Source organism: Mus caroli, chromosome 1 (genome assembly GCF_900094665.2).
Source record: "Mus caroli chromosome 1, CAROLI_EIJ_v1.1, whole genome shotgun sequence".
NCBI classification, from domain to species: Eukaryota; Metazoa; Chordata; class Mammalia; order Rodentia; family Muridae; genus Mus; species Mus caroli.
Genome location: NC_034570.1, coordinates 68915933 through 68943004, shown reverse-complemented (window position 1 = coordinate 68943004; position 27072 = coordinate 68915933). Strand labels below are relative to the sequence as shown.

Genomic DNA, 27072 nt, shown 5'->3' with positions numbered 1-27072 from the left:
ACACACACACACACACACACACACACACACACACGCACACACAGCACAGCACAGCACAGCACAGCACAGCACAGCACAGCACAGCACAGCACACACAGCACAGCACAGCACAGCACAGCACAGTATAGCACAGCACAGTATACACAGCACAGCACAGCACAGCACACACAGCACAGCACAGCACGTCCATTTTCACATGGTATCCTGCCTCTTAGTAAAGATATCTGCCCTTGGCGGGTGATCAGCACGGAGCTCTTTCAGAGCACAGCTCACAGGCTCTGAGATGTGGCTCTCCCAGCAGATGGAAAGCTCAGCCTGGCTTACCTCCAGGACTTGTTTTTATCGAGGTCTGTGGGATTCAGACCTCTTTGATCCTCCATTTTTCATCTGTGAAATGGGAATAGAATCAGGTACCCTTAGAAGTTGTCATGAGAAAGGAGATAATTACATAACACTTTAGCAACAGCAATAGCAATTTTCTGAATGTTTGCTCTGAATCAAGCAGGAATGTGAGTACTTTACATAGATGAACTCTTTAATGCTGGAGGAAGAAATGATAGAAGCTATTCTTTTTTTTTAAGATTTATTTATCTATTTATTTATTTTATGTATATGAGCACAGTGTAGCTGTACAGATGGTTGTGAGCCTTCATGTGGTTGTTGGGAATTGAATTTTAGGACCTCTGCTCACTCTGGTCGGCCTTGCTCGCTCTGTCCCTGCTCCCTCCCGCCCAAAGATTTATTTATTATTATATGTAAGTACACTGTAGCTGTCTTCAGATACATCAGAGGAGGGCGTTGTATCTCATTATGGGTAGTTGTGAGCCACCATGTGGTTGCTGGGATTTGAACTCAGGACCTTCAGAAGAGCAGCTAGTGCTCTTACCTGCTGAGCCATCTCGCCAGCCCCAGATAGAAGCTATTCTTATTGTCCCCATTTCACAGATGAGATAGTGGAGGCGCAGAGAGGGTAAGACACTGCCAAGGTCACAGGCTGTAGCAGAGCAGAGAATGGTGGGTGTTGGGATAGCCCATGTGCCAAGCAGTATTCCTTACGCCTTTACAATGTTTCAGGCACTGTGTCTGACACAGGGGATACATCCCAGAACAAAACAGTCTTCCTCAAGGAGTTTGCTGTGGGATGTGGAGGCATGAGTTCATTTAAAACCCTGAGCACCTACACCATGTGCCAGGCATACTCAAAGTGCCAGGTCTACAAGAGGGAACAGAACACAAACGTAACAATCACACAAATAGATACTACTGGCTGTGCTCCATGCTGTGCTGGAGAGCCCAGCCAAGGCAGCTGCTGCGGCTGCAACAGGAGTTTGCTTCCGGTTGGAGGGAGAGGGATTGCCTCTTTTGAGTAAGCTGGCTGGCCCACTCCCCAGGAAGAACATCAGATGGACCACATGTTCTTAGCGCCCAGTGCCACCCACGTACTTTTCAAGGAGCCTTCTTCCTCAAGGTGGGTCTGGAAATGGCGGTAGTGTTGGTTCAAACGTAAGCACGAGAGCCCTGGTGGATGCGAAGGAGGAGCTGGCTAAGGTCCAGTAGCCAAAGCATGTGAGAAATTGTGGAAGTAGAAGTATGGAATTGGGAGCTCGGAGTTGTTTTCCAAGTAGAAGAGGGAGGGACTCCGGGACCCAGGTAAACAGTTACACCTGTTCCCGGGCAGCCATTGCCTAAGCTTAAGCGTTAGACCCCAGAAAGAATTTTGCAGGCGATAAATGTTTTTAATCAGTAACTAAGTCTTTCCCTGGCATCCCCATCGCCTGATGCAAACAAAGCTGTTGAAGAGTTTAGCACTCACAGTTGGTGGGCGGGAGTTTTCAATTCCAACAAGACTTGGGGAGACATGGAGTAGGAGAGAGAGAGAGAGAGAGAGAGAGAGAGAGAGAGAGAGAGAGAGTAGGGTGTCCATCCGTCCGTCTAGTGGACGGGTGGGTGGGGCTCCTATCAGGAGCCCACTGCACTAGGCTCACTTTGGCAGCACAGGCCTAACTGCCCGCCCCGTACTGCGAGGCCGCACCCACCAGCAATGCTTCCCGCTGGCTCCCTCGCCTGCGGGGCAGGCATCCATCACCGAGCAGCGCCCTCCCTCTGTCTCCTCCCGGCTCCTCGGCTCTCCTCCCTGGGTTCGCCTCATTTGCATTCCCTCGGCTCCCGGCTCCTCGGCAAAGTGACCTCCGTGCACACAGCAGCGCCAGAGGCTTCCACCGCGGAGGGAGACACCGTCGCCCGCCGCCCGCTGAGGCCGGGGAGGAGATTAGAGGGGCGGGAGCAGGGACAGCGCTGACCGGTGTACACTGAGCTCTGTCTGGACCAGAGTTGGGTGTGGCCAGTGAGCCTAGGAACTACCAAAAGGCCTGGTGCTGAGGCAGCACTGAAGGACTTGAGTCAGATTTGAACCCGTGACCTTAGTCTCTAGCCCTGCTGAAGTGAAATGTGGAAGTCACTCACCCCGAGGTCTAGGGAGCTCTGCCCTAGAAATGAAACCTCCTTTTGAAACCAGCGGCCCCTTAACATCCCAACCTCCACTCGCATCCCCGCTAAGGAGAAGCCTACTCCACTGTGCCCAGGAGTCTCCAGCCCTCCCCAGGGTCTGTCCAGTCCCTTGTCCCCACTCCCCTGGCCAGCCAAGCTGCCTCCCCCGCCCCCCGCTTGGTATTTACACCTTTCACACATTTGTAAGCTATTATCCTGTCCACGCTTAGTCACCGCTGAGCCAAGCGCCACGGATTTAGCTCCTTTAATCTTTCCTCCTAAATCAATCCTCCATTTCCCCTTAATCATCCCGTGGCTCCTCTCTGAACTCTCGCTGCTGCCTCGCCTGCCTGCCGCAGCCTATGCCTAGCTCTCTGGAACTGCTCCCCCCACCCCCAGCCCCAAGCGGTGTCCCAAGGGCACCGTGAACATTTAGGGGATGGACTGGATATTCTGTCCTGCTACCGCCCCCCCTTCAGTCCCCCCCCCCCCTCGGGAGCCAAGGGAAGACACTCAAGGCATCCCTGCCATTTCTGGAAGACACACAGCATTAGAACTTTGCTGTTCTCAGTCTGAGGCTCTCAGTTTTCCTGCCTCCTCCCACTGCACAGGGGGGTGGGATAGGGTGCTCTGTCACGGCCCACCAAACATAAAAATAATGACAACAAAATGCATAACAAGTCTGCTAGATGAGGGCTTTTCCCCACTGCCCATGAAGCTGGCTATCCCACCTCCTTGACCTAGCTGCTCCTGTGGATACAGGAGATCCAGGAAGTGTGTGTGTGTGTGTGTGTGTGTGTGTGTGTGTGTGTGTGTGTGTGTGAGAGAGAGTGTGTGTGTGTGTGTGTGTGTATGGGGGAAGTTGCTGTCCTTTCTCCTCCTTAGCCTCCGTCCCCACTTCTCTCCCTGTCCAGGGTTGGATCCAGTAGCCTAGAGGCTGGACTTTCTTTGAGATCTCTAGGATCCTTTTGCCTCCAGGTTTGATCCTTTCTACCCCTCAATCCTGACCTGGATCTCGTAACCCTACTCTCCACCACAAGAGGGGGCAGGTTCCTCCTGGAAGCCCAAGGGCAGGGATGGGGATTCGTGAAGGAGGCCGGGAGAGGTACCGTATGGGGGCCATTTCTTCAGATGCTAATCAGCATCTTCCAGCAGTGCGAGAAGCTGGGCTGATAATGAGCCCAGCTCGGGGCTGATTCCTGATTAATGAAGAGGCTACAGGGCTTCTTGAGTGGGGCCGGGTGGGGCATGTCTCTCACGACCCTCCCCACTGCCCTTGAAGACCAGCCCTCTGTGGCAATTTTCCCTGTTCTTCCTTTCAGGCAAACTACCTTAATCCAATCCACCATCTTCACTGCTAATGCAGCCGACCGAGAGCGCCCCCTCTAGGAGGACTCGAGGAACAGCAGCCAGTACAAAGTAAGGTGTGCTTTACCCACCTGGGTTCTGCAGTGTAAGCTGCAGGCAGTCTACAGGATGGTTAAGCTCTGGGAACCTTTTTTATTGAAACAAACTAGATTTGGAGCTTCTTTTGACACCTTGGAAGACTACCGACATCCTCACGTGGGCAACAATTGGTTAGAGCTGAGGTGGAGACCTGACCCTTTGCTATAGATGATCTCATTAACTTTTCCCTCCTAGGCAGGAGCAGCCTTCATCCAGATGTTCACTAAATGTGCTCAAGGGTCACACCTCCAGACACAATGGGACTGTAGGGTCAGAGGACTGCCTGGGGGATTCAGGCAGAGTTAATAAAGTTGATCTGGAAGGTAAGAGGCCTGAACAAACATTAGAAGAAATGCCCCCCACCCCCCTCACCCCCTGCTTCTAGAGTCAAGGGTTATAGGAAAGGTCTGGAGTTGGGAGGTATGCATGGATGGAGTAGCCCCTTTGATTGACAGTGGCAGTGGGTTAGAGATTGAGCCTGCTAATATTGGCTGAACTACAGCGCTAGGCAAGACCAGGGACCAAGGAGGAGACAAATGGAAAGAGGAGATTGCTGAAAAGCCCCAAACTGGGCACCAGGGCAACCAGAGTAGCTCAGGGCTTATATCAAGTCCTCATTGCCTCAGAGCTGTCCTGGGTATCGGATAGGGAGGGCTGTGAAGGGAGGGGGAGGGCAGGGGGGGACTGCCCAGCTGGAAGAGGCCTTGTCTAATTGTGCCTGATTAGTAGAGAGGAAGAGAACAGGGCTAGTGATTAATAGTCACGGCAGTCACCAGCGTGCGGGGAAGGAGGATTGGGAGGGGGAGGGAAGCCTGGGAGCCAAGGGGGAATGGAGAGAGTAAGGTGCCCATGGAGCCTTGGCCTCCTGCCCTTCTAGGGGCTGTCTGTACCCTCAATCTTGGGGGGGGCTGCAACGAGGAGCTGGGACCTTCCCCCACCTCCTAAGGGAATCCCTCCTCCTTTCTGCTTCAATTTTCCAGGCAGGGGCATGGAAGAGAAGAGAGCAAGGTCATGCCTGCCTCTGGGAAAAGTAGTATCTGTGTGATTCACACGATGCTTTTGGACACCCCAAAGCCTCCAACCATTCCCAGCTTAACCTGGGACCTCGGCTTGACTTTGTCAGACCCTACAAAACACCATCGTTTAGTCCTCTCTGTAATTCTAGCCCTGACTCAGCCAGGCAATCTGAACCTTAGTCACTAGTATGGTGTCCAAGATAACATGCACTGGTTGCACATGCCAAATCACATTTTAAATGCTCAACAGCCATGTGTGGCTAGTGACTACCATGTTGGAAAATACAGATGAAGGATGTCTCCATCTTGGCAAAAGGTTTGTCATCTAGCACTGATATATATATATATATATATATATATTGTGTGTGTGTGTGTGTATTGTGTTGTGTGTGTGTGTGCTTGCTTGGGAAGGCAGTAACCACACAATGGACAGCAAAGGTCTAAGGGACGACCGGAGGATAGAGAGCAGCATTGCTCCAGAGCAGGGATCAGAAGCCATCAGATGATACTGAGGACAGTGAGATAAAAGATGGCCCAGAGCTGCTGCGGTGGCATTTCTGACAACTGGCACTTGCAGAGTGCACATTGTGTGCCTGCCAGGCAGTGTACTAAACTCTTCTCAGGCATCTTATCCTCAAAGCCACCCCAGAGACAATGTAATACACAAATGGATGTTCATAAAAGCATTTTGGTTTCCTCGAGGCCACACGACAGAATAGAACTGAGGTACAAGTCCACACAGTCAGACAGCTCGGTCAGACAGCTCCAGAACTCATGCCTACTGTCCTGTCCCCCGAGGAGAGGAGATGCTTGGCTTTTAGAGCTGCCTACCACCTTTGCATTTGTACCGAGCAAGCGAGCAAGGCTGGAGGCTAGGGAGAGAGCTAGGAGAGAGCTACTGCCTCCTACCAAGCTGACTGAGAGTGAGCCATGATGGAGGGAGGAAGAGAGCCAGCGCTTGAAACATAGTTGGGAGATAGTGGGAACAAAGAGGAAGGAAGAGCCCCCTACAGTGTCAGGGTGAAGGGAGTGATGGGGAAAGTATGAGGTGCGAGTGGGAGAGGGCTCCTGTGAACTGACTGGAGGAGAGAAGGGAAGAGAAGAGCTGGGGGTCTGAGGGAGGACAGTGGGGGTGGGAAAGGCCATAGTAGGCTCCTTCAGAACCCCTGACTCTCTTTCTCTCCTCTCCAAACCTCACTCTGTCTGCTTCATCCTTTAACCCTCCCTAGCCCTCTTTTAGCCCAGAGTGGCCTCTCTCTCTGAACTCAGGCTCTAACCATCTACGAACCTCATCTGGCAATTAATCCTGGCACCTTATGACATCGCTTGCATGGCTGATTAACTCTTGCATGGTTGCTTAAGCTTTTGAGGATCCCTGTCCCTCTTCTACCACGAGACTGAAGGCATCTTGAGGACAGGGCTTGAGGACTAGGGCTTCCCTTCTCTGCTGTCCCCCACAGGTCCTAGCAAAGAGCCTAGCGTGTATCGGTCCACAGACCAGCCTTTTGAGTTCCTGGCTAGGAATAAATGAAAGGATATTGGGGAGTGTGGTGTGGTGTGTGTGTGTGTGTGTGTGTGTGTGTGAGAGAGAGAGAGAGAGAGAGAGAGAGAGAGAGAGATCTCAGTGGCACCAGAAGCAAGAGTGGCTGCTTAGGGGACTGGGGGAGGGCACATTACCCAGAGTAAAAATAGGCTGGAAAATGTGACATTTATTAACTTGGATTCCAGAGGAAAGGTCACAGCAGAGTGGGGAGTGGGAAGGAGGAAACAGGGAAGGCAACAGAAAACACAGAACAGTCCCTTACTGAAGCTTGTCTGTCACCATCACTGGCCATTTCCCTGTCGCCCACTCCCTGGCAGGTGCTACCTCAACCAGCTCACATCTTCATCACCTCACCAAACCCCTTCAAATCCCCATCGTGCACCCCAACATCCTCACCTCAGAGCTGAGTTACGGGGACTTCATGTCCTCACCAGAGGCCTCCAGTCTCACCCGGGCAACACATTCAATCTTCTCCAATACCATGGCTCTCAGTCCAGTTCCTAACTGTCCCAGACTCAACTGAGTACTCTAGGTCCAGGAAGAATTTATATGCAGCAGGTGGGGGGCAGGGTGTGAGCAGGAGGTTATGGGTCCAGGTTAGGGTAGGCATGGAGGTGTAGGAACCTCAAAGGGGAATTCTGTCCCCCAGGGCTTGCTTTGTCCCTCTTGCAGTGATGTCCCTGGAACAGCCCCACAGCACAGCCCCACCAGCTTTCCCTCTATCTCTGTGTCTCTGTCTCTGTCTCTGTCTCTGTCTCTCTCTCTCTCTCTCCCTCTCTCCCAGGATACCAAAGGACCTAGGGAAAGCTATCCTTGCCCTTCCTCTTCCCCATTCATCCCCAGGATTCCAAGAACTTTGGTCAAGCTTTGATCAAGGGAATCCCTGCCCCTGTATTCTCTGGACACCCCTTATCCTAAGAGAAACCCTTTGTCACCTTCCCTTCACTTTCTAAGTGCCCTCCATCTCTCCTCCATTGATTTGTGTCATCGGTGCCCTTCCCCTTTCCTGCCCACCCCAACTGGAGCTAAGACACAAACTCAGGGACACAAAGACCCCATTGATTTCTGCCCCAGCAGCACCTGCTGAGACTGAATTCCTCCCCACCCCCATCACAGAGGGGTGAGGCCACGAGGCAAGAGTCCCATGGATTCCCAAGGGCCACACTCACTTCACACAACACACCCCTCTTAGCTCTGGTCTTGGAGAGCAGTGTTCTATTTTCCTAGAAGTCAGAGCGTGTAGCTAGCTAGACAACAGACTGCTATTCCCCAATTCCACTCCTGGTACAATCTTCCTTCCCTCCTGCCCCTCTCTTTATGTTAATTCCTCCCACCGAATCCACCCACACAAGCCAAAGCAAGAGGCCCTAGACACTGTGGATGTGGTGGGGCCGGGAACCTGGCTGATACATGTTCCCTGGTAACACTGAGGCAGGGAGAGGAAGAGCTTATGGGTGAGGAGCTTAGCTCTCAGGAAGGAACGTACCCATTGCTGCTGGTGGCTGAGTGTGAGCGGGCACCTCCATGCCACTATACATCTGCTCATGTACCAGCCAATAGCCACAAGGATGAGAACACACACACATAGGCATCAACTGGGGACTGGGGACAAACTCAAGCACACTGTGAATCATAGCTTGTGAGTGTGTGTGATAAACCTGACAGCATCCAAGACACATCCCCCACACTCATACACCTGATGGCGGGAAGTGTGCAAGGAGAGCAGGCAGGGCTGGCACTTCACTCCTGCTGAGGGCACATGTGTTTGTGTTCACATACACGGGGATGATGGTGCCAGTGGTCTCTGCCTGGAGAACGGTGGGCAGAAGTTGGGGTAGGTTGGTGTCAGGAGCTAGGATGACATCTCCAGCGTGACCCCCATCCTTGGCAGCTATGAACCTGGGTACAGGCATGGAATGAATAGCTCTCTGGGTGTGTGGGTGTGCAGGTGTGCATGAATGTAGTGACAGGGACACTAGGTGTGCATGGCAGGGAGTGTGCGAGGAAACCATGTCCCTGAGTGTGTGTATCCGTGTGCCAGCTCCGAGGATGAGTTATGTACAGAGAGGGAATGAGTGATTCCCAGTGTGAGAGCCAGAGCCAGAGCCAGATCCAGGCAAGGGAGCAGCAGGAACAGGGACCAGAGGGGGTGGGGGCACTGGCAAGCAGGACCGACCAGGGGGAGCATGAAAGAGGGGTGTGTGAGAACAGCTGTGAAGGGCTGAGTGTGTGTGTGTGTGTGTGTGTGTGTGAAAGACACAGAGACGAAAGAGACTGGCATCCAAGATACACGAAGACCATCTCCATCCAGCTGGCTGGCCGGGCCAGCTCCCCAGAAGGCAGCCCTTCCTTCCCCCACCCCCAGTCCTTCCTTAGATAGGGACACCTCTCCCCTCTAGCAACCCTCTCCCTGTCACTTTGATTTGGTGGGAAGAAGAATCCAGTAGCCCCCGAAGAAAAGGAGAACAAGAACAAAGTGGGGCTCAGTCTGTCTGGTCCTGGGAGGAAGACCAGCTTCAGGGCCCTGGGTCCATCCCGAGGAATAGCCCTGGCCTCTGAACCTTGAACACTGCAGCAGCAGAAGAAGAGGAGGAGAAGGAGCTGTGCCACCGGGGTAAGCCCTTCTGAGCATCCACTGCTCCTGGACTGAGGAGCCAGAGGGAAACACCAGCTGAGGGAGACACGAGGCCCGCCTCTGGTGGCAGAAGGAAGGGAAGCCCTGTTGAGGATACCCTCACGTACCACCCTCCACCCTCCACATTAGCTTCTGGCCACCCCAGGTTCAGGTGGCCCAGCTGGTAGAACTCACCACAGAGAAGTTGCTGGCGGAGCAGTGGTGCCCACTGAAGTTGCAGCTCTTGAGCATGTCAGCAAGCTGGTGGCCAGTGCGATTGAGGATGTCTACCATGTCAGGCTCTGGATAGCGAAGGCCAGCTGCACGGTGCCCGTCCCGGTCTTTGGGGGGCAGCCCTGTCAGATTGGCCAGGTGGAAGATATCAGCATCGCTGAGTGCCGAGTGCCGGAAGCGGTTGATGTTGCAGAGGGTGACAGCCGGAAAACCCGCCACTGGGGCTGGGGCAGCAGGGTCCATGGCTACCAGGTGAGGCCGGGTCAGGTAGCCCCTGGCCAGGCTGGCTGCCTGGTACAGGAAGGCAGCCAGTGAGGTGAGTAAGGCCAGTGCCCACAGGGTTCTGCGCAGTCCATGGGGGCCAGGGCCACAGGCCCGGCCCAGTCCATGCAGAGTGCTGGTGCTGGCAAAGGTGGCCAGGTCCCGAGGGGCTGCTGGCCCCTGAGCAGCCCCCAGGAGGCTCTGCTCATCCCCTGCCTCCTTCTCCTTGGGTTTTGCATCCTCCTCAGCAAATTTGATTTTGCACACAATCTCGATCGGCATCTGTCCCCGGCTACTGGGACTGGCCAGAGCCTCACTGCTACTGTCCCTCCCTGGACAGCAGCCCTGGTGCCCTCCGGAGTGGTGGTGGCGGCAGCGGCTGCTCTTCTAAACTCAGGGCAACCAGGAGGAGGACGGGGACAGGGTGGGGGCCCGAGGTGGGGGCGTCACTCCCACTCCCAGCAGCTCCGCAGCCCCGGCGCTGCCTCTGCCGCTGCTGCCTCTGCTGCCGCTTGTCTCTCTCCTCGATCGTCTCCTTGTGGCTTCCCTTATCAGCACCCGCACAGCTGTCAGCCCCTGCGTGTGTCCCTGCGAGCAAGCGAGTGAGCGAGGGAGCAAGCGCTGCTCCGCCACGCCGCGCAGCCCCAGCCGCTCCGCTCAGCATGTGCTCTGGAGCCCACCCCGTGCTTAATAATTCAGGACATGTCAACAGCGTTTCACCGTCGGGCACTGGCACAGGAGGCAGGAGCCAGGCCAGGGAGGGAAAAGCCCCACCCTACCCCAGCCCAGGATGGAGATTCCAGGATCAGGGTTGCTTCTGAAACTCTCTCGCTGTACCTTAGTCAAGCGTGGGGGCCACGGATAGCCTAGTCTCGGGCCAAACAGGGAATGGTGCTATGCTGAGTTCTCAGCCCATTCCTTGCCACTTCTTCTGGACCACACCCCGCGAAGGGTCAATCAACCCCACTTCCCGGCTTCCTTGACTCCTGACTCCAGCCTTTCAGGGATCTCACTGCCCCACTCAAAGCAGCTTCCAGCAACTCCTTGTGAGAGCCACTTGTTTGAATGAGGGAGGGAAGGAAGGAGAGGGCAGGCAAGAGAGATAAAGAGACAACTGTGGCTTCACTCAGACTCCCCTCTCCTGGAGTCTTGCTGCTGATTTCAACATCCACCGCATCCCTACCCCTTCCAGGAGGGACCCTGGTTCCCTTTTTCTGACTTTGCCCCCAATCCCAGGTTCAGTCATTCTTGTGACTGAAGCAGAGGCCACCCTGCCTGGCTTGCTTGTCTGTAGCCACTTTACTAGTCCTTTAGTCTCCAAATCCCTTGCTATGACAAGGCTTGGGGAAAAGGAAGGGAATCTGGATGAACCAGGCCGGGGAGCTAAGAGCTCAGAGGCAGGGTAGAAGGAAATGAAGCGCCCAGGGGAGCTATTAGAGCCGGTGGGAAGGTGAGTGGGGGCTTCAATGGAAATACTATGCTAAGGAAATCAGTGCCCAGAATGTCCTGTCCTCTGGCAGAGCTAGACAGGGTTGCCCTGCAGGCTGCTATCTTGGAGGGGAAATCAGACACATGGGTTACCATCACGAGAGGAAGTGGAAGCCCCTCTTGGCTCACCGGGAGGGGGGGACGTTGGCACCTCCCGCTTGGGGGTAGCAAGAATGGTCCACTTGTGCCCCCCTGGGGTGTGTAAAAGTGTGAGTCCTCATGGGGGAGAGGAAGCACTTGTCCTGGGAGGAAAGGGGGGCTGATTAATCGGGGTGCTAATGAGCAGCAGGGAGAGGAAGCTCAGAGGGGAGGGGGAGGCGGCTCCATCGATCCAAGCCGCGGAACCAGCAGCTGAAAAAAAAAAAGTGAGAAGGGAATCGATCTGAGGGAAACGGCAGCTGCTGGGGATTAGAGCCCGAGGTCCACGCGCTGTCCAACGGCCACCCCTCCCCTGCGTCAGCCTGGCCCTGCAATCTCAGGCTGGCCCCGAGGGAGGGTCACCAGCATAGCTCCCCTTGGGGGATTCAGGCCGCTGCTCGGCCCACCCTGGCTGCAAGGCTAGGTCAGGCCCCTAGTGAGGGGCACCCCAGTGTGCCATCCACCCGCACACCTGGTCCTAGCCATGCATGGTGCTCTAACTAGATGTTCCCAGCCTTTCAGCAAAGTGGCTTCCCAGGGCCCCACAGCTGGGTGTCCCTACAAGCTTCCCAGGGGTCTAGGTCAGCAGGCTCCAACACTGGGAGGAGAAGACCCCCCGGGGGGGCAGGTTCAAGGGCTGCTTTTGGCTGGGACACAGTAGAAGTTGACTTGGCACTGGAAGCAGGCGCTGAGTTCCTATGGAAGGGTCCAAGTGACCACAGACAGCTAGCCCCCTCTCTACCTGGTACCCTGTCAGTAGTCTTCCATACTCTGCCCCCCCCCACATCCCCTTCGACTTCCAGACCTTTCCAAAGTACCCCCACCCCCACCCCCTGCACCACATACCCACCATCCCTCCTTTTCTTTCTTCCCTTTTCTCCCAATATTGATTTTTCTTTACTGGGTTTTTAAAAAGGGTGATTTAATTGCTTTTTTAAGGTTACTTCGGTCTGGGACTCTGCCAAGAAAGTGAGAGCTGCCCCCTAGTCTCCCCCAGCACCCACCACTGCCCTGATATCCTGTCTGAATTCTGCTCTATCGGCTGAGTGCTCAGGGTCAAGCTGTCTCCACAGCATGCTGACCTCCATCGTGATACCCCCCCCTACTCCCCAACTTCAGGTCAGCAGGGAGTCTTCTACCTCTAAAAGGAAAGACGTTGGGTGGTTATTCCATACCGGGGTGGGGGGTGGGGGTGGGGTCTGTGGGGGAACTCCAGGGCACTGGAATGAAGCAGCAGATTGTTACATGCAGACTCCCACCATTGCCCGGTGGCCAGCTGTCTCTAATTGTCCGCAAGTCCCTACCATCCAGTCTCCCAGACCTCCTGGAATCAGGCTATTCTCAGTGGGGACCCCCATCCTTTCAGCCCATCTCTTGGCGGTTTCCACTCACTCTCTCCCCACCCCCAGCCCCTTCTGGCCCCCTTTCTATCCCTCCATACCCCCTTTGCCTCTGGCCCTGTCCCCTCTCCCCCCCTTCTCCCTGCTTCCCTGCCTGCCTCCTTCTCTGCCCGGCTGCAGTTGGGTGATAATCTCCCTCATTTAGCCTCCCGGCTGCTTCCCCGGCTCATTGCCCAGCTGGTCCCTGGGGCCCGGCCCAGTTTCTTCCCCACCCCCACCCCCAGCCCTGCGCCCAAGCTCCCTCAGCCTTTCCGTTTCTCTCACCCATTCCCTAGGGACCAGCTGCCCCCTTAGGGGTGGAGCAGAGGTGGGGGTGGGAAGCAGGGCTAAGGGGAGCTGGTTAGGACCTGAGCTAGCTGTAAGCTAGTGGGAGGGGCTGCTAGGGACTCCGGAGTTTGGAGTGTGGGGAGGGGCTACCGTTCAGGCAGAATGTGAGCCCCCACTCAGACTGCTCTGCCCTCCAGTTATCCCCATTTCTCAGATTTGTTCATAGCCCAGTTCTCCCGGCCCTGGGATTTGAGTTAGGCTTCCGGAAACTGGGAAAGAGAAGGTTAGCAAGAGAGGGAGGTAAAGGTCAGAGTACATTGGGCTAGGCAAACTGGGAAAAGGGCGGAGTCAACAGGGTGGGCAGGCTGGATTAGTCAGAGGTATTGGGAGGATGCTTGGAAGTTTTACTTGAGCAAAATGTCTCCAAAGGGAGACCCGAGACTCCCTGGGCAGAACCTGAGAGGTTTCCCAGGGAACCTCTTCACAGCCCAGGGACCCCCCCACCCACCCACCCAGGAAGCCTTTTCTGTTCTTTCCTGTCCTATGAGGGCTCCTGACTCCCCTGGCTGGCTGGCTATCTTCATAAACTATACAACCTTTGAACTCCTAAGGAGCATTCTATAGATCCAGTCCCCAGCCTCCAGATCCCAAGGGCCACCTCCTTGACACCCACCCCAGCTCAGAATTCTGGACCTGGTGCTGACCAGGGGGTGGGAAGCCAGTGTAGAGCAGATGAGCGGGAAGGGACAAGGATGGAAGGGTGTGCCTGGCCTGGCCAGGCCTGGCTGGTGAGCGAGCAGCAGTGACAAACGGGCTGTGCGGGGGCCGAGGGGCGGGGGGCGGACGGCGGCTGATTTATCTGGGTTATTTATGCCACGGACGAGGCAGGAGAAGCGGTTAATGAGAGTCCCGGCCAAGGGGGGGATGGGAAGGACCGGACGTGATCTGAGGCAACTGAAGAGGGTTAGCGTCCCACCGCCAGGCCCTGCCCCCACTGTCACCGATACTCTCTGCACCCCGACAGGGCCCTCCCGGGGCTATCCCAGGGAAGCATCCGCTCCTCTGTCAGGCATTTGGGTATTCTCAAGCGGAGGTCATTGGTCACCAGGAATGAAGAGGGTGGGATTCAAGCTTAGGGAAATCCTGGAGGAACTAGGGAGGGGATGTGGAAAGGGAGGACAGGAAGAAAGATACATCCTGACTGGCTAGAAACAGACAAGTTTGAGGGGTCAGTGTAGAGGGCTGAGGTAGAAGAGGGAGGGTGGGAGTAGGTAGGCACCCCACAGACCCTAAGCAGATGCCAGAGAGAGGGCAAAGGGCCTTTAGGCACTCATCCCTGGTGTCAGAAAGGGAGCCCTGAGATGGGGGTCTGAGTGACAGAGAGGCTAGGCAGGAGGTGGCGCTGGTCAGAGAGCAGAGAGAGCAGGAAGGAGGGAGAGAAGATCCCGAGAAGGAGGGGGAGAGGGCTTTGCAGCAGCGAAAGCTGCTGGGAGCAGATAAGGCAGCACGGCAGCAGGAGGGATTAAAGCTCCGAGGGGCGTGGGGGGGGGTTGCCGAGTGGGATGATGGGAGGGGGCAGGGAGGAGAGGGTTGAGGGCAAGACACCCGGCCACAGAGACGAGCAGAGAAAGGAGAGCTTTGAGGAGGCAGGTTTAATCAGGGGCTTTTAACTAGGAGAGGAGAAAGAAGAAAACTCTTGATCATTCGTTCTGGGAAGGAGGACTTTCCTGTCATGAACAGTCCTACACCCCACACATGCCTGGGGTGGCAAAACTAAGCCAAGCGATGAACTGGGGAGGGTAGAGGACTGCCGAATAATAGGGTTGGCAGAGGCTGGCCCCCAGGAGCCGCTCAGAACGGATCTGGAGATACCGAGGGCACACAGCGCCTCCTTGCGGCGGTCAGTGGAACACAGGCGCGTCAAAGGAATAGGCCATTGATGCTCAGTCCACTGGTGTAGACACCCCACCTGACTAGGGGTAGGCCTCCTTATGGGGAGGGGTACAGTCTTGGAGAAGAGTAAGTTGCTACCCAGGGTGGGCTCCCAAGGCGTCCCTTTCCATCCCTTGACCTACCAGAAGGTGTTCTTGGTGCCAATGAAACCCCTTGCTCCCCTAAATCTAGCCTAGGACAGTTCAGAGATGGCTTGGTGACAGAAGGCAGCCTTAGTGGGAAGAGAGGAAAGAAGAGGGGGGTGCGGGAGGGGAGCGGAGGTGGCAGGCGGGGCCGGGTAATTGCGTGTTTGCCAGTTCTCAGTCTCTGCACACAGGGAGCGTGTGTTGGTGGGTGTTGCTTCCCTTTGAGAAGTGTCTGTTGGCAGAGGTGTCAGTGTGTCTATCTCAGGGGTCTGGGCTCTCCTTGGTTCCCACCCCCTTTGTGTTTTGGGGAGCATGGCTCTGGGCACACCCAGCTGTGTTCCGTGCTGATGCGGCAGATGTGGCGGGCCCCAGCTGTGCCTGCTTCCCAGAGAGGGGGAGGAGGCTGCAATCTGCTCCCCCATAATGGCTGCTAAATGCCAGGGGGAGGGGCTAAGATGGAGGTAGGATTGGGGCCTGGGCAACCCCAGCAGGACATGAGTGAGAGAGGGCACTGCTCCCCCCACACAACACCACTCTGACCAGTCCCTCCCCAACACTAGCCAGCGTTCTTGGCTCTCTATCTCGATTGCTCCTGAAGCCCATCCAAATTTTCCTCCATACTCAGTCCCTGTCCTCAGCTCTCCTCCCCTGTCACCCCATCCAGCTTGATGCCAGGGACCCAACCCCCCCCCTCCCCGGCCCCCAACTCGCTCCCCTTCGCTGATTTTACAGAATAATCTTTTTATGGAAACTGGGAGAAAAAAAAAGCACTAATGGCTGGGAGCACGCCCCTCCCCCGCATCCCTCCCCCTGCTCACTGCCACCCCCCTTCCACCCCAGTTCCTTCTGGCTTCTCCCTTCTCAAACCCACCCCTGAACCAGTACCCTCCTACACCTATATCTCCATGAGGCTAATGAAGGTTGGGTGCACATCCCCAGAGTAGCAGATAAGGGGGCTCCCTGCTATCTCTCTGGAGGCAGAGTGGCTCCCACTTCATGGGCTGTGAGCTTCCCCCTTAGACAGACAGATGGGGCTTTGGCTTCTCCCAATGCAGAAGAGTGGTCGGAAGGAGTGAGGGCATCACCCCCTCACCCTTAAGACACCGTGCACCTGCGACTCCCTCAGCCTGGGCAATGTTTTGAAGGTCTCAGCATCCCTCCTCCATACCACCTTCACTGACCCTTTCCCCCTTCAGAGCCTCTTGCCATCATGTCTCCACCCCCACTGGGTCTAGGAGGGGGGTCCCGGGGGCCAGGGCCTGACACAGACTTATTGGATTTCACGGTGTTTTGCTGAGAAAATAATTAAATTATCATATTTATGATGGAGCTGCCATGGCCTCTGCCAACCACTTGGAACAGAAGGGTCAGGGTAGGGGGAGGAAAGAAAAGGAACCCAGAGCTTGGCCTTGTGGTCCAACCCTCTCCTAGCCCCTTCCTTAGGGAGGTGACCCCAGGCTGAATAGGTTTGCATCTCTGCTGATGGTTGCAGACGTGACAGGTCTGTGTTGGAGGCAGGCTAGGAAGAAACCAGGAAAAGGGGCTGTGGAGATGCCGGTTACAGTTTAGGATTGCTAAGACTTTGGGCCATCTCCCTCCCCCTCCCCCCCTCCCCCCCAGCTCTCAGCCAGCCCTCATGGCATGGGAGGTCATCTCTAGGGCAGTCCCCAGGTCAGCTGTGGTCCAGTCCCCATGTATCTTTCTAACTGCCTGCCCGGAAAGCTATGAAATCCTGAGCTCAGTCCCTGACCCTGGGGTTAACAACAAGGTCCCGACACCCTGCTGCCTGCCACCCAAGCTGGCTGCCAGGACCCCCTCCTGTCTCCCACCCAAACCCTGCCCCCCTATTCTCTTCGGGTAATTAGATTCCTCTCAATTAGCAGATTACGATCATTACCAGCTCATCTGGCAACTAAACTCAGCACCCACAGCTGTGGAAAGGGGGGTGCCAAGAGGGGCACACTGGGGTCATGGGCAAACATGGGGATGTGTGGAGAGCAGGGCTATGACCTGCCAAAATGTATCAGACTGCCAAGGGGTAAAGAGGCCTCTTTGAAATCAGACCTCTGCCGGAGAAGTGGGGGGGGGCTAGATCCTGGAAGACCCCTGGGTAGGGGCAAAGCCCCCAACTCCCGAAGCCAGCCTGGGAGCAGATGGGGCTGGCAGAGCGTTAAACAGGCCAGGGCTGGGTCTTGGCATGGAGCTGAGGAGAGCAGGCTGCTGGGTGTTCAGCCTGCGTCCCAGCCTCCCAGCAAGGGTGCCCACTGAAATCCTTCAGCTTTCAGCATTCTGGAAAGCCAGGCCCGGGGAGGCAGGCCAGCAAGCAGGGTGAAGGTCGTGGGGGCCAGGGAGCCTGGAGGGCCTTCCTCTAAAGCAGCTAGTGCAGAAGGCTGAGGCAGTGGGAGGGGGAGATTTACCAAGACTCCGAATTCATTATTCATGAGCCAGCAGCAACGACTCCAATTTAAATGCTAATGTGGGGGGGCCTGACTCAGCTGCCCCTCTTGTGCCTCCACTCCCCCCCCCCAAGTCCAGGCAAGAGCGGAGTCCAAGCTGGCTCCAAGGTTCATAGGGGTTTATTTGGGAGTAGGGAGGGAGGCCAGGTGTCCCTGGCCACACACAAGGCTCCCTACAAGGTGGCTTCCTCAGGTCCTATCTGGACAGAGTTGGCCAGGCAGGCAGCAGCCCAAAGGAGAGTGGGCGGGAGTCCTGGGGGCCTTTTGGCAGCATCCTCACAGGATGATTTGGTTGGTGAAGCTTCGACTTAGCTCCTTATGTGGTAGAACAATCGAGTTCAAGATGAGCACCTCGGCAGGGATCCGAACGCGGCAGCCTGGAGCGTGGATGAGGGCACCAGGAACAGGTCGAGAGAGGTGATGAGGCAGGGAGCTGGGGCCATGGCCAGGCCTGCCCATCTGTGCTCCAGCCTCATCCCCCAGTGATTCCCTCAGGCTGGGTACATGGCAGGATCTTGGTAAATGTTTGCTTAAGGAATACAGACACACACTCATGCATACACACGCACAATACACACAAGAACAAACATCCCTGCAGACTCCAGCCTTCACCTGTGGAGCTTGCTAACCCTCAACCCGGGCCCCCAGGCCCCAACAAATCATACCCAGGATAGTGATGGCAGGAAGCAGCTTTCCATCTTTGAAGAGGCTCTCACTGTCCATGCGAGCTCGGGGGTCATTGGGATTGGGGTCATTGGGAGTCCCCTCTACACGGGACCAGCGCCCCACAGTGCTCCCCCAGCCCACAATGCTGTGAAGGACACAGGTATGTTCCTGTTGGAATAGGATGGCTCAGGGTGAGTGGACAGGAGGCAGGCACAGGAAGGTGTGGAAGGGAGATGCAGGGCCTGGGGTGAGGCTCACCCCTCTTGATCTGGAAGGCATACCTGACTCCTCCCCTTTCCCCCCCAGACTCTTGGCTGTGTGCCTGGTTCCTACCTGCAAAGTGGCTCCATGGAGGACAATGCTCTCTCGCAGACGCACACCCTCGCCTATGGTCACCCCCTTCCCAATGGAGACATTGGGGCCCAGCTGTGGAGAGGATCATCATACTTGTGGGGGGACTTGGGGATACAACAGTTATTCCAAAGCGGGGAGACAGGCCGGCACCTGAGCTTGGTCCCTTGGTCTCCCCACGGATCCCAACAGCCTCTCCCTGAAGGTGGGGCCACAGCTTACTTACCACAGCTGATGGGGCCACTTTAGCGGTTGGATGGATGTAAACATTTCCTAAAAGCAGAAGAAACAACCTGGAGGGGGGGCAGATACCCCAAAACACATCTGGATAGGGAGGGGGGGAGACTGAGCCTTCACCTCCACACCCGAGGTGAAGAGTGTAGGTCCAAGGATGTGGGAGGGTAAAGGGTAGTAATGGGACGGGGGGGGGGGGGGGGTGTACCTCTGATGCGTGGGCCCCCTGGAGTGTGTCTGGCTAGCCGTTCTGGGTGAGTGATCTGGTATCGCCCCAGATAGAGGCGGGAGGCATAAAGGGCTGAGCTGGGGACCAAAAGGGAGAGGGGCGCTCAGGGTCCAGCAGGGCCTGTGCCTACCTCCCCAAATACCACATTCTTAAGTCTCAAGATCTGTGGTACGGTGTCTTCCCCAGCCCCCACGTACCCTGCAGACTTGATCTGGCTCCAGATACCGTCGGTGAGGTGCACGTAGATTTGGCCTTGCCCAGCCAAGGCTGAGAACACGTCCTGTTCTAGTCGGATGGTCCCTGCGCCAGGCCACGAGCCTGGGGACTCCTCCCTGGCCGGGAAAGGGGGCTCAGATCCCTAGGTAAGTCTAAATAGGGAGTCTCTCCGGGAAGGAGTGGAAGGGGCTTTTGCCACTCCTTTCGCTTAGCTGCTTTACCAAGGTCTATTCAAATCCTAGGAATCTCTTCTACTCCCCTCGACTGACTGCTCTCACTGGGGGGCCCCAGGCCTAGACCCCACTCCTCCTATCCCTGCTTATGCCCACCCTCCCCCCATTCACCCAGCTAATTCCCCTCCCTCACTGGATGGCACAAAAACAAAACAAAAAAACCAAACTCACCCCAGAGCAAGGCAGCTGGTGAGGGCAGAGACAGTCACAGAGAGAGGGAGGGGGAAAGAGATGGTAGAGATGCCAGCTCAGCGGAAACAGAGATAGAGAGGCCAGGAGAGATGGAGAGAAGCAGAGACATGGTGGAGTGAGAAATGTTGTCAGCAGATGAATGAGGCGTGAGATGGGAGCTGGGTGGGGAGGGGGAGACCTAGTAGCCGACTTGGGAGGGACAAACCTGACATTAGCCAGCAAGGCTCTGGGCAGCCCAAGCGAGAGTGTGTGTGTGTGCACGCGTGTGCGTGTCTGCACTTGAGCGCATGTGCACTCAAGTGTGTGTTGCCTTCTGTTCTCAAAAGATGTCTGTGGGACAAGCAGGGCTGGAGAGAAATGGACCAGAAGCGGAATGGGCAGGTGGTGACAGAGGAGGAGCTGGGGTGTGTAAGGAAGAGGGACAGAATGGGTTAGGAGGGGAGGGACTTAGGGAGGCAGACTACAGATGACAGTGGGAAAGGGCAAGGGGAGAAAGCCGGGGAGCAGGGTGACCATGGGACCTGCAGAGCCTGGCAGGGGGCACGGGTCTGGGTCGGGGATGCTTGGGGTTAGGTCACAGGGTCATGGAGCCTGCCTCACAGTTGCCCATCCTGTTGGTTACGCTGGAAAACATCCCGGAGAGGCTTCAGGGCTTCTGGGGAGAAAAGGTAGATGCCACAGTTGATGATGTCACTGATAAAGGTGCTGGGTTTCTCCACATAGTGCAGAACCTAAGGAAGTGAAGGCAGAGTTCATAGCGGAGGGCAGACCTCCACACCACCACCTCATACTACATCACCTCACCGTCAGGCCCCTCTACCGCCAAGAGCAACTCCCGAACGGGCTAGTTCATACCTTGGCTTCACATCCCCAGGGGGCTACCTGTGCTCAATCCTCCCTAACTATTGGTATTCCAGGAAAATAACTGGAAATAACTGGCCACTGGGATGTTCTTCTCTGCCTCTTCCTCTGGGAAACCCTTCATTTGGAACCAAGTTGACATTGTTACTCTTTGTCACTCTGCTATCAACTCCACTTAGCTCTTTGCACCTGACACCCCTAGCCTCAGGTTATACCTCACCCAGGCCATTGTGCCAAGGATTGGCTTTTGACTGTCCTTCCTACTAGACTGAGGTTTCCTGAGAGGTGGGGAATGTGTTTATTCTGTGGCTCTTTTTCTTTCATGTCTAACTGGTGCCTGCCACAAAACTGCATATGCATGTAAGCTTACACATATATATTCCATGTAGAGTTTATATATATTAAACTATGAACAAGTAAAATGGCTTGTGTGTCTAAGTCCTTGAGACTCATGGGCAGGGATTTTCACAAACAGGGACAAGGCTCTTCTTGCCCTAGCGACTATGCTCCCACCTCAGTAATTATGGGTCACCGTGGACTTCCTGCCTGTCTTTGCACAAACCGTTCTCTCTGCCGCAGTCTCCTTCATCTCTACCTGTTTCCTGAAGGAAGCCCTGACCCCTCACGTCAGACTCTTGCTGGGCTTCTCTCTGTGTTCCGGTAGTGCCCCGTGAATACATTTATTAAAACATCACTCCTACAGAAACGAGCTGGCGCCCCTTCCCCCTGTCATTCTCTCTTAAGGAGCTACAAGATGATTTACTAGAGAGGGGGAGGGGATGGCACACAAACTGTCCTATCTGTTTGATATGATGGACCCCTCCTGAAAGCGTTCTCAGCATCCCCTAGAGATGCCGGATACACCCCATCCCGCTCTCACCTCATGAGTCTGTGGATTCTCAACGATGCAGCCGTAGTTGAGGGATTGTGTCCTGTTAGCCTGCGAGACAGACATATCCAAGACAGTGACCTGCCTCCTCCGGGGCCGGCTGAGGCTGTTTTCTCTCCCTTCCTTCACTTCACCGTTAGCACCTGGCATGCAGCTCTGACACTGACAGGCCTTCAGCAGAGTTGAGAGCTGACAGCCGCCCTCCCCCCCGCCCCTCTACTTTCCAGCAACCAAAGGGCTCAGGGTTGCCAGTGACACCTCTGTAACTGCTGGAGTAGCACATCTCCCTCCCAACTCCACCCCTACCCAAGACCTAGAGTGGCCCCAGTCTCTACAGCCTCCAGCCCTCTCACCGTGGTGCCAAGGAGTAAGAAAGGGTGGCGCTGGCGCCTGTGAGCATCCAACATGGCACTCAAGGGGAAGTCAGAGCAGACGTCAGCATTGAGCACGAAGAAGGCCTCAGGTGCCCCAGCCAGGATCTGGTCCCGAAAATGGTAGAGGCCACCCCCTGTGCCGAGGGGAGCAAACTCCTGCAGGTACCTGTCCCCAGGAGCCCCAGCCAGCTCAGTGAGACACCATGAGTCAGGAGGGCACCTGACCTGCCCTCCCCCCATACCTCCACCCTTGTCAGCAGCACTTCTGCTCTGGGTCGGCAAGGAAACCGCATATTAAGTAATTCTGTAAGTAATTCTCGGGCTGGAGAGATGGCTCAGCGGCTAAGAGCACTGACTGCTCTTCCAAAGGTCCTGAGTTCAAGTCCCAGCAAGCACATGGTGGCTCACAACCACAGATGTAATGGGATATGATGCCCTCTTTGGTGTGTCTAAAGAAAGTGACAGTGTACTCACTTACATAAAATAACTAAATAAAACTTAAAAAAAAAAGTAATTCTGATGCCCAAAATAAGTACCTTTTGGGTATGGGGTGAACCCTGGTGACTCAACCCATTCCCAAGAGCTTTGAGACTCAGACCCATACACACACACACACACACACACACACACANACACACACACACACACACACACACACACACACACACACACACATACACACGTATGTTCAAACACCTGACTGGAAGGTTAAACTCCTGCTGGGCAGCTTCCAGGAACTGGGTGAGGGCCTCATCAGGCTGGTAGAAGCCAATGAGAAGAATTTCCTGCATCCCAGGGACCTAGGACAAAGGAAGAGGTTGCCAGAGAAACCTCTGATGGGAACTGGGAAGATCTGGGTACTGGTCCAGAAGTCTAGAGGATAAAAGTTGAGCTCTGCCATTCGACCCTGCTTTTCTTTTGGACAGTGAGGAAGTTAGAACTCTCAGCTGTGATCTTTCCACTTTTTTTTTTTTATAGTCTCCCATGTACCTGGACTGGACCGACCTTGTCCACCAAGCCACAGTCATGTATAATCCAGTCATCTTTTCTGCCTTGCCTTCTTTGTCACCTCTTCCGACACCCAGCACTGGGAATTGAACCCAAGACCTCACACATACTAGACACATGCTGTGTCTCTGAGTTGTTTGTGTAGCTTGTGTATGTGTGCCCATGCATATGTGGGGGTACACAAGCCCCTGTGTAAACAACCACATGGAAGCCAAAGGTCAATCTTGGATCTCTACATGGCTCTGTCCTCAGGAGTAGCCCACCTTCTCAGGGTCAGCGCTCACTGGGGTCCGGGACCTAATGATTAGGCTAGCCTGGCTGGCCAGGAAGCCCCAGTGATCTACCTTCTCTACCTTCTCAGTCCTAAGATGACAAACCTATCACCAACACTGGCTCTTTAAAAGGGTGATGACAGGGATCAAACTCACAGCCTCACATTTGTGCAAGCAAGCACTTACCCACCAAACCATCTCCCATTATATATTATTCTAAGTTTGGTTCCAGCATAAGATGACAGGGTCATTTATCAGGGGTCTGCATTGAATTAGGCATCTTACAGCTTCAACACTCTGCACGGGAGGTTTAATCTCCTTTACAGATAAGAAAACTAGAACTGAAAGAGGTTGAAATTTGGCTTGCTCCAGGTCTCAGTAGGAAGACAGGACTCAAACTCAAACCTTGTCTATCCCAATAATGGAGCAATAAAGAAAAGGAGCTACAGCATAGGTGCTCTGTGCTTTATCACTGATTCCCCGTGCTATGGCTCTAGCTTATTCTTTAAGATCCCTGCCTGGCTTCACATTCCATACTGTAAAACTAGGTGTGAAATCTGAGCAGCAGCAAGAGGCAGGGAAGTCACCAGGGCTGGCTGCATGCACAGCCTGAAGCAGTGCACAGACACCTGTGAATGGCAGCCCTTGGAGCGGTAGTTGGTGGGAAAAGATGGCAGCTGGGAAATGGAAGACAGACACACAGCATGAAGGAGGGGGGCAGGAAGTGTGGGGTTACCTGGGCACAGGCTTCTATATGGTGCTGGATCATGGGAACGCCTGCCACAGGAAACAGAGGTTTGGGCACCTCAAAAGACAAAGGCCTGAAGCGAGTCCCTGAGAGAGGACAGGAGAACGTTTTAGCTTCCTATTTCCTTGTGTCCCAACCCCACCGACCTCTCCAGCCTACCCGCTCTCCTGTTCCCCATCTCCTCACCCTTCTGGGGGCCTCCAATGAGAATCACAGCTTTGAGCATGATGAGCGCTGTTACCTAAACCTCAAACCACAACAGAATAATTACAACCAGATCTCAGACTCCCAAATGACGACACATAGTCCTTTCCTAGGATGTAAACACAAAAGTTCAGTATAGTCTCTCCTTGGGCACACAATCACGAAATTCTTCCCAATCCAGAACTCAGACGGCTTCAAAAACCTGCAGCCCTCCCTTTTATCTCTAATGACTTCTCTTTGGCCGTGAACAAATTATGTAAACACGGGTACTCGTCGGACCCCCTTCTCTGACCCCAAATCTCAAAACCCTGAAACCTCTAGTCCCAATGCCTTGCAAATGACTGCTTCCTCCTTCTAGCTGTTCAACCCCGAATCCCAACGGTGAATATGGACCACAAACCTTGAGTGAGCTCTGGGCTTTAATTTTAATCCTATGAATGCGCCCCAAGTACAGAACTAACATCAATCTGCATTTGATGAGCACCAACCCTAACACCTCTAGGTGCTGACTGTGAATTCTACAACTACCTACATGTGCTCGAATCAAAAGACAGGTTCCGTTGACATGTCAAACGCTGAGCCTACTACTCCAGCCGTGCGCATACGGACCACTGGTGCGGAATCTCTGGATTCCAAAGATTGATTGCTGACCTGGACCCCACAACTGAGTCAGTCCAATAGACGTCAGTTTCTCGTAGCCATTGGTTATAGAACCAACACAAGCGTGGGCATGAGGAAAGAAAGACAGGCCCTGTGAGCCCTCCCTACGTCCAGGGTCCGTCCGCTACCCCTTACCCTGCCCACCACCCCCTCCACCATGTAGATCCGTTTACCACTAGCTCCCTTTACGCCAGCTCTGCCGCCTGCCACTGCTTGCTCCTTCCGCGTACGTGTCTCCTTACAACCCGCGAGAGCTCCTTCGCAGGGGCTTCTGGGAATTGTAGTTTTGAAAACGTTCTCTCTCCAACTCCAATAAGACACTTGGGAAACGTGCTGGAAACCTGGTGCGTTCGGTCAAGTCACCGTAGGGCAAGGCTTAACTGAGGAGAGAGAGGAGTGAGGATGGGGGCTAAGAAGTTAGGCCTGGAAACTGAGATTAAGACCTAAGCTTTTCCAGTATGGGCCCAGAGACAGCGGAGCAGTAACTCACAGGACAATCCCCTGGGTGGCCAGCTTTAGAACAGCCGGGAGGGGCTGAGCCTAGACTGAGCAAAAGAAAAGGAGCAGTCACAGTTCCAAAATTTGTCCAACTGAGAAATTTGACATTGAGAGAAATCCTATTCCGGATGACTACTACCTGTAAAATGAAGCATCGGACCAGGCGAGCTTTCCAGATTTCCTAGTGACTCCAACATTCTGTGACCCTTAGCCTGTGGGTCTTGGAATAAATATTGGGGGGCGGGAGGGGAACAGGGAGAGGAAATAGCGATGGAAAACAAAACAAACAAGCACGCAAAGGGTCAGAAGGAAAGCAATTTTGTTTTATTTTTTAGATTTATTATTATATCTAAGTACACTGTAGCTGTCTCCAGATGCACTAGAAGAGGGCGTTAGACCTCATTACGGATGGTTGTGAGCCACCTTGTGGTTGCTGGGATTTGAACTCAGGAGAGCAGTCGGTGCTCTTAACCACTGAGCCATCTCTCCAGCCCAGAAAGCAGTTTTATTAAGCAAGGCAGAAGAGGGTTTGGATCCCACCAGCACCTGGACTCGCAGCCAGGGCAAAAAGGTCTGATGGTCCCTTTCAAGCCATGTCCACCTGAGGGAAGCCCTGGGCCATGCTCAGTGCGGTAGTCCTGGGGAATGGTAAGGCGCTGGTGGTGTTGGGACCAATCTCCACACCCTGAGGAAGGTGTGGAGAGACAGAGGGTGGATCTGTGGGTCAGTTTATCTCTGTGTGTAATGAGCGTCAATTATAAAGCTCACTCTTTGCAGTCCAGTTTCTGGGAACAAATACCACACAGGTCCCAGTCTCAGCCCTGCCTTGGCTGCAGATCCTAGACCACCCTGTCGTGGTTCTCGATGTCCTACCCGTGCTTGGTCTGGCAGACATGAGTGGGCAGTCAGTGTTGCCATGGCGTCTTTGAGGTCCCTTTTGTACCTTAGCATGGACTCAACAAAGGACAGGGGAACCCGACCATGGGACACGAGTATCACCATGAGACGAGGAATATCTGGCCCTAACTCCTCATGATGCATTTGAATTCACAGTATGTTATTGGACAGATGACTAGCCTTTACTTTTTATCTCTTTCGTTATTAAACAGGACTTATCCCTGTCCCTTTTTCTCTGGGTCAAGTAGAAGATCAAAAGAGATACAGCTCTCACAAGTGCTTCGGTGACAGCTGTGTGTAAGGAAAGTGCCCTGGGTTGGGAGCCAGAAAACTAGATTTTAAATCCTGGCTCACATTGTGACCTTGGATCCTAGAATCCTAGGATGGGAGCCCCGGGCTGACTTCTCAGTCTGGGTGGGATCAGGACCTGGAGGAAGGGAGGAAATTGCTAGGCTTGTCATGCCCTCCAGTCAGTGTGGAGGGTGGGTTCCTCCTCGCCCGGTCTGGACGAGGCCCAGCTACAAATGCACTCCTGCCTGGACACTACCACTGCAGATGCCCACAGTGTGACGCTGTTCTGAACCTAGAGCACATGAACCTTCCATAAGGATGCCCATGGAATCTGAGCACTGGTTGGCATCGTTGATGCTCTATACTGGTCCAGGTGGCCAGTTCAGTATCTTGCACTCCCAGAGCTACCACTACCTCTGGATCCTTGGAGACAGTACTACTTAGGCCTATAGCACAGCTCCTTGCATCCTTACTCCAGCAGATAAACAGGTCCAGGAAAGTTGAGATTCATTACGTCAGCTTGGCTACACTGCCTTTGCCAGAGCTATGTCCTTCAGAAGCCAAGACAGACCCTTCTCTCTCAGTTCCTTCTGAAACACCCCCATCCTTCCAGGCTGGGTCAGTATTCAGAGCTCTCGTAATAGAACTGAGGCCTGCTCGCTGCGCAGTCTGCCAGCACACCATCTCTGCCCCTTTCCCTTATCCCACTAGACACCTAACCTGGAAATTGGGAGAGGTAACCCCTGGACTGTTTTCCCCAGTGCCTCTCTTCCATCTTTGTGACAGAACAGGATCTGGATGGTCATTACCATCCTTGAAGG

At 54.5% G+C, this 27072-nt stretch overlaps 2 protein-coding genes and 1 long non-coding RNA gene across 10 annotated transcripts in view; 1 reads left to right on the top strand and 2 right to left on the bottom strand.

Annotated features, from left to right (window-relative positions):
* Positions 1–10557, bottom strand: part of Asic4 (acid sensing ion channel subunit family member 4) — a 25104-nt gene extending 14547 nt beyond the window's left edge. The window contains 2 exon segments of the mRNA XM_021163174.2: positions 9302–9922; positions 9924–10557. Of these exon segments, the coding sequence (XP_021018833.1) occupies positions 9302–9922; positions 9924–10265 (963 nt within the window). The 5' untranslated portion in view covers positions 10266–10557.
* Positions 1342–5238, top strand: LOC115031539. Its single transcript, XR_003837195.1, has 5 exons — positions 1342–1468; positions 3402–3465; positions 3810–3906; positions 4129–4256; positions 4914–5238. It is a non-coding gene; the product is annotated as an uncharacterized LOC115031539 (long non-coding RNA).
* A 6973-nt stretch (positions 10558–17530) lies between the features above and the next one.
* On the bottom strand, positions 17531–24814 carry Gmppa (GDP-mannose pyrophosphorylase A). Of its 8 annotated transcripts, none has more exons than XM_029479795.1 (15): positions 24739–24755; positions 24438–24596; positions 23888–24014; positions 23690–23787; positions 22370–22473; positions 21653–21839; positions 21291–21350; positions 20150–20280; positions 19529–19543; positions 19106–19240; positions 18888–18985; positions 18672–18718; positions 18428–18520; positions 18094–18262; positions 17531–17805 (listed from the first exon to the last, which is right to left on the bottom strand). In XM_029479795.1, the coding sequence occupies exons 3-15, from the start codon at positions 23925–23927 to the stop codon at positions 17705–17707; spliced, it is 1278 nt and encodes a 425-aa protein (XP_029335655.1). In that variant the 5' UTR covers positions 23928–24014; positions 24438–24596; positions 24739–24755; the 3' UTR covers positions 17531–17704. The 8 variants fall into 8 exon arrangements, with proteins under 8 accessions (XP_029335655.1, XP_029335663.1, XP_029335664.1 ...); XM_029479803.1 differs by having other exon boundaries at positions 23888–23948; XM_029479804.1 differs by having other exon boundaries at positions 23888–23942.
* Positions 24815–27072: the final 2258 nt, after the last annotated feature.

What these genes read in the sequence shown, in the direction of transcription:
- Gmppa (XM_029479790.1), bottom strand. Translation starts at nt 23,927, where the DNA reads ATGCTCAAAGCTGTGATTCTCATTGGAGGCCCCCAGAAGG. An exon ending in GAGTTTAACCTTCCAGTCAG is followed by an intron (nt 21,840 to 22,369) that starts GTGTTTGAACAT and finishes TCCTGGGGACAG; the next exon opens with GTACCTGCAGGAGTTTGCTC. An exon ending in AGAATCCACAGACTCATGAG is followed by an intron (nt 20,281 to 21,290) that starts GTGAGAGCGGGA and finishes TCACTTCCTTAG; the next exon opens with GTTCTGCACTATGTGGAGAA.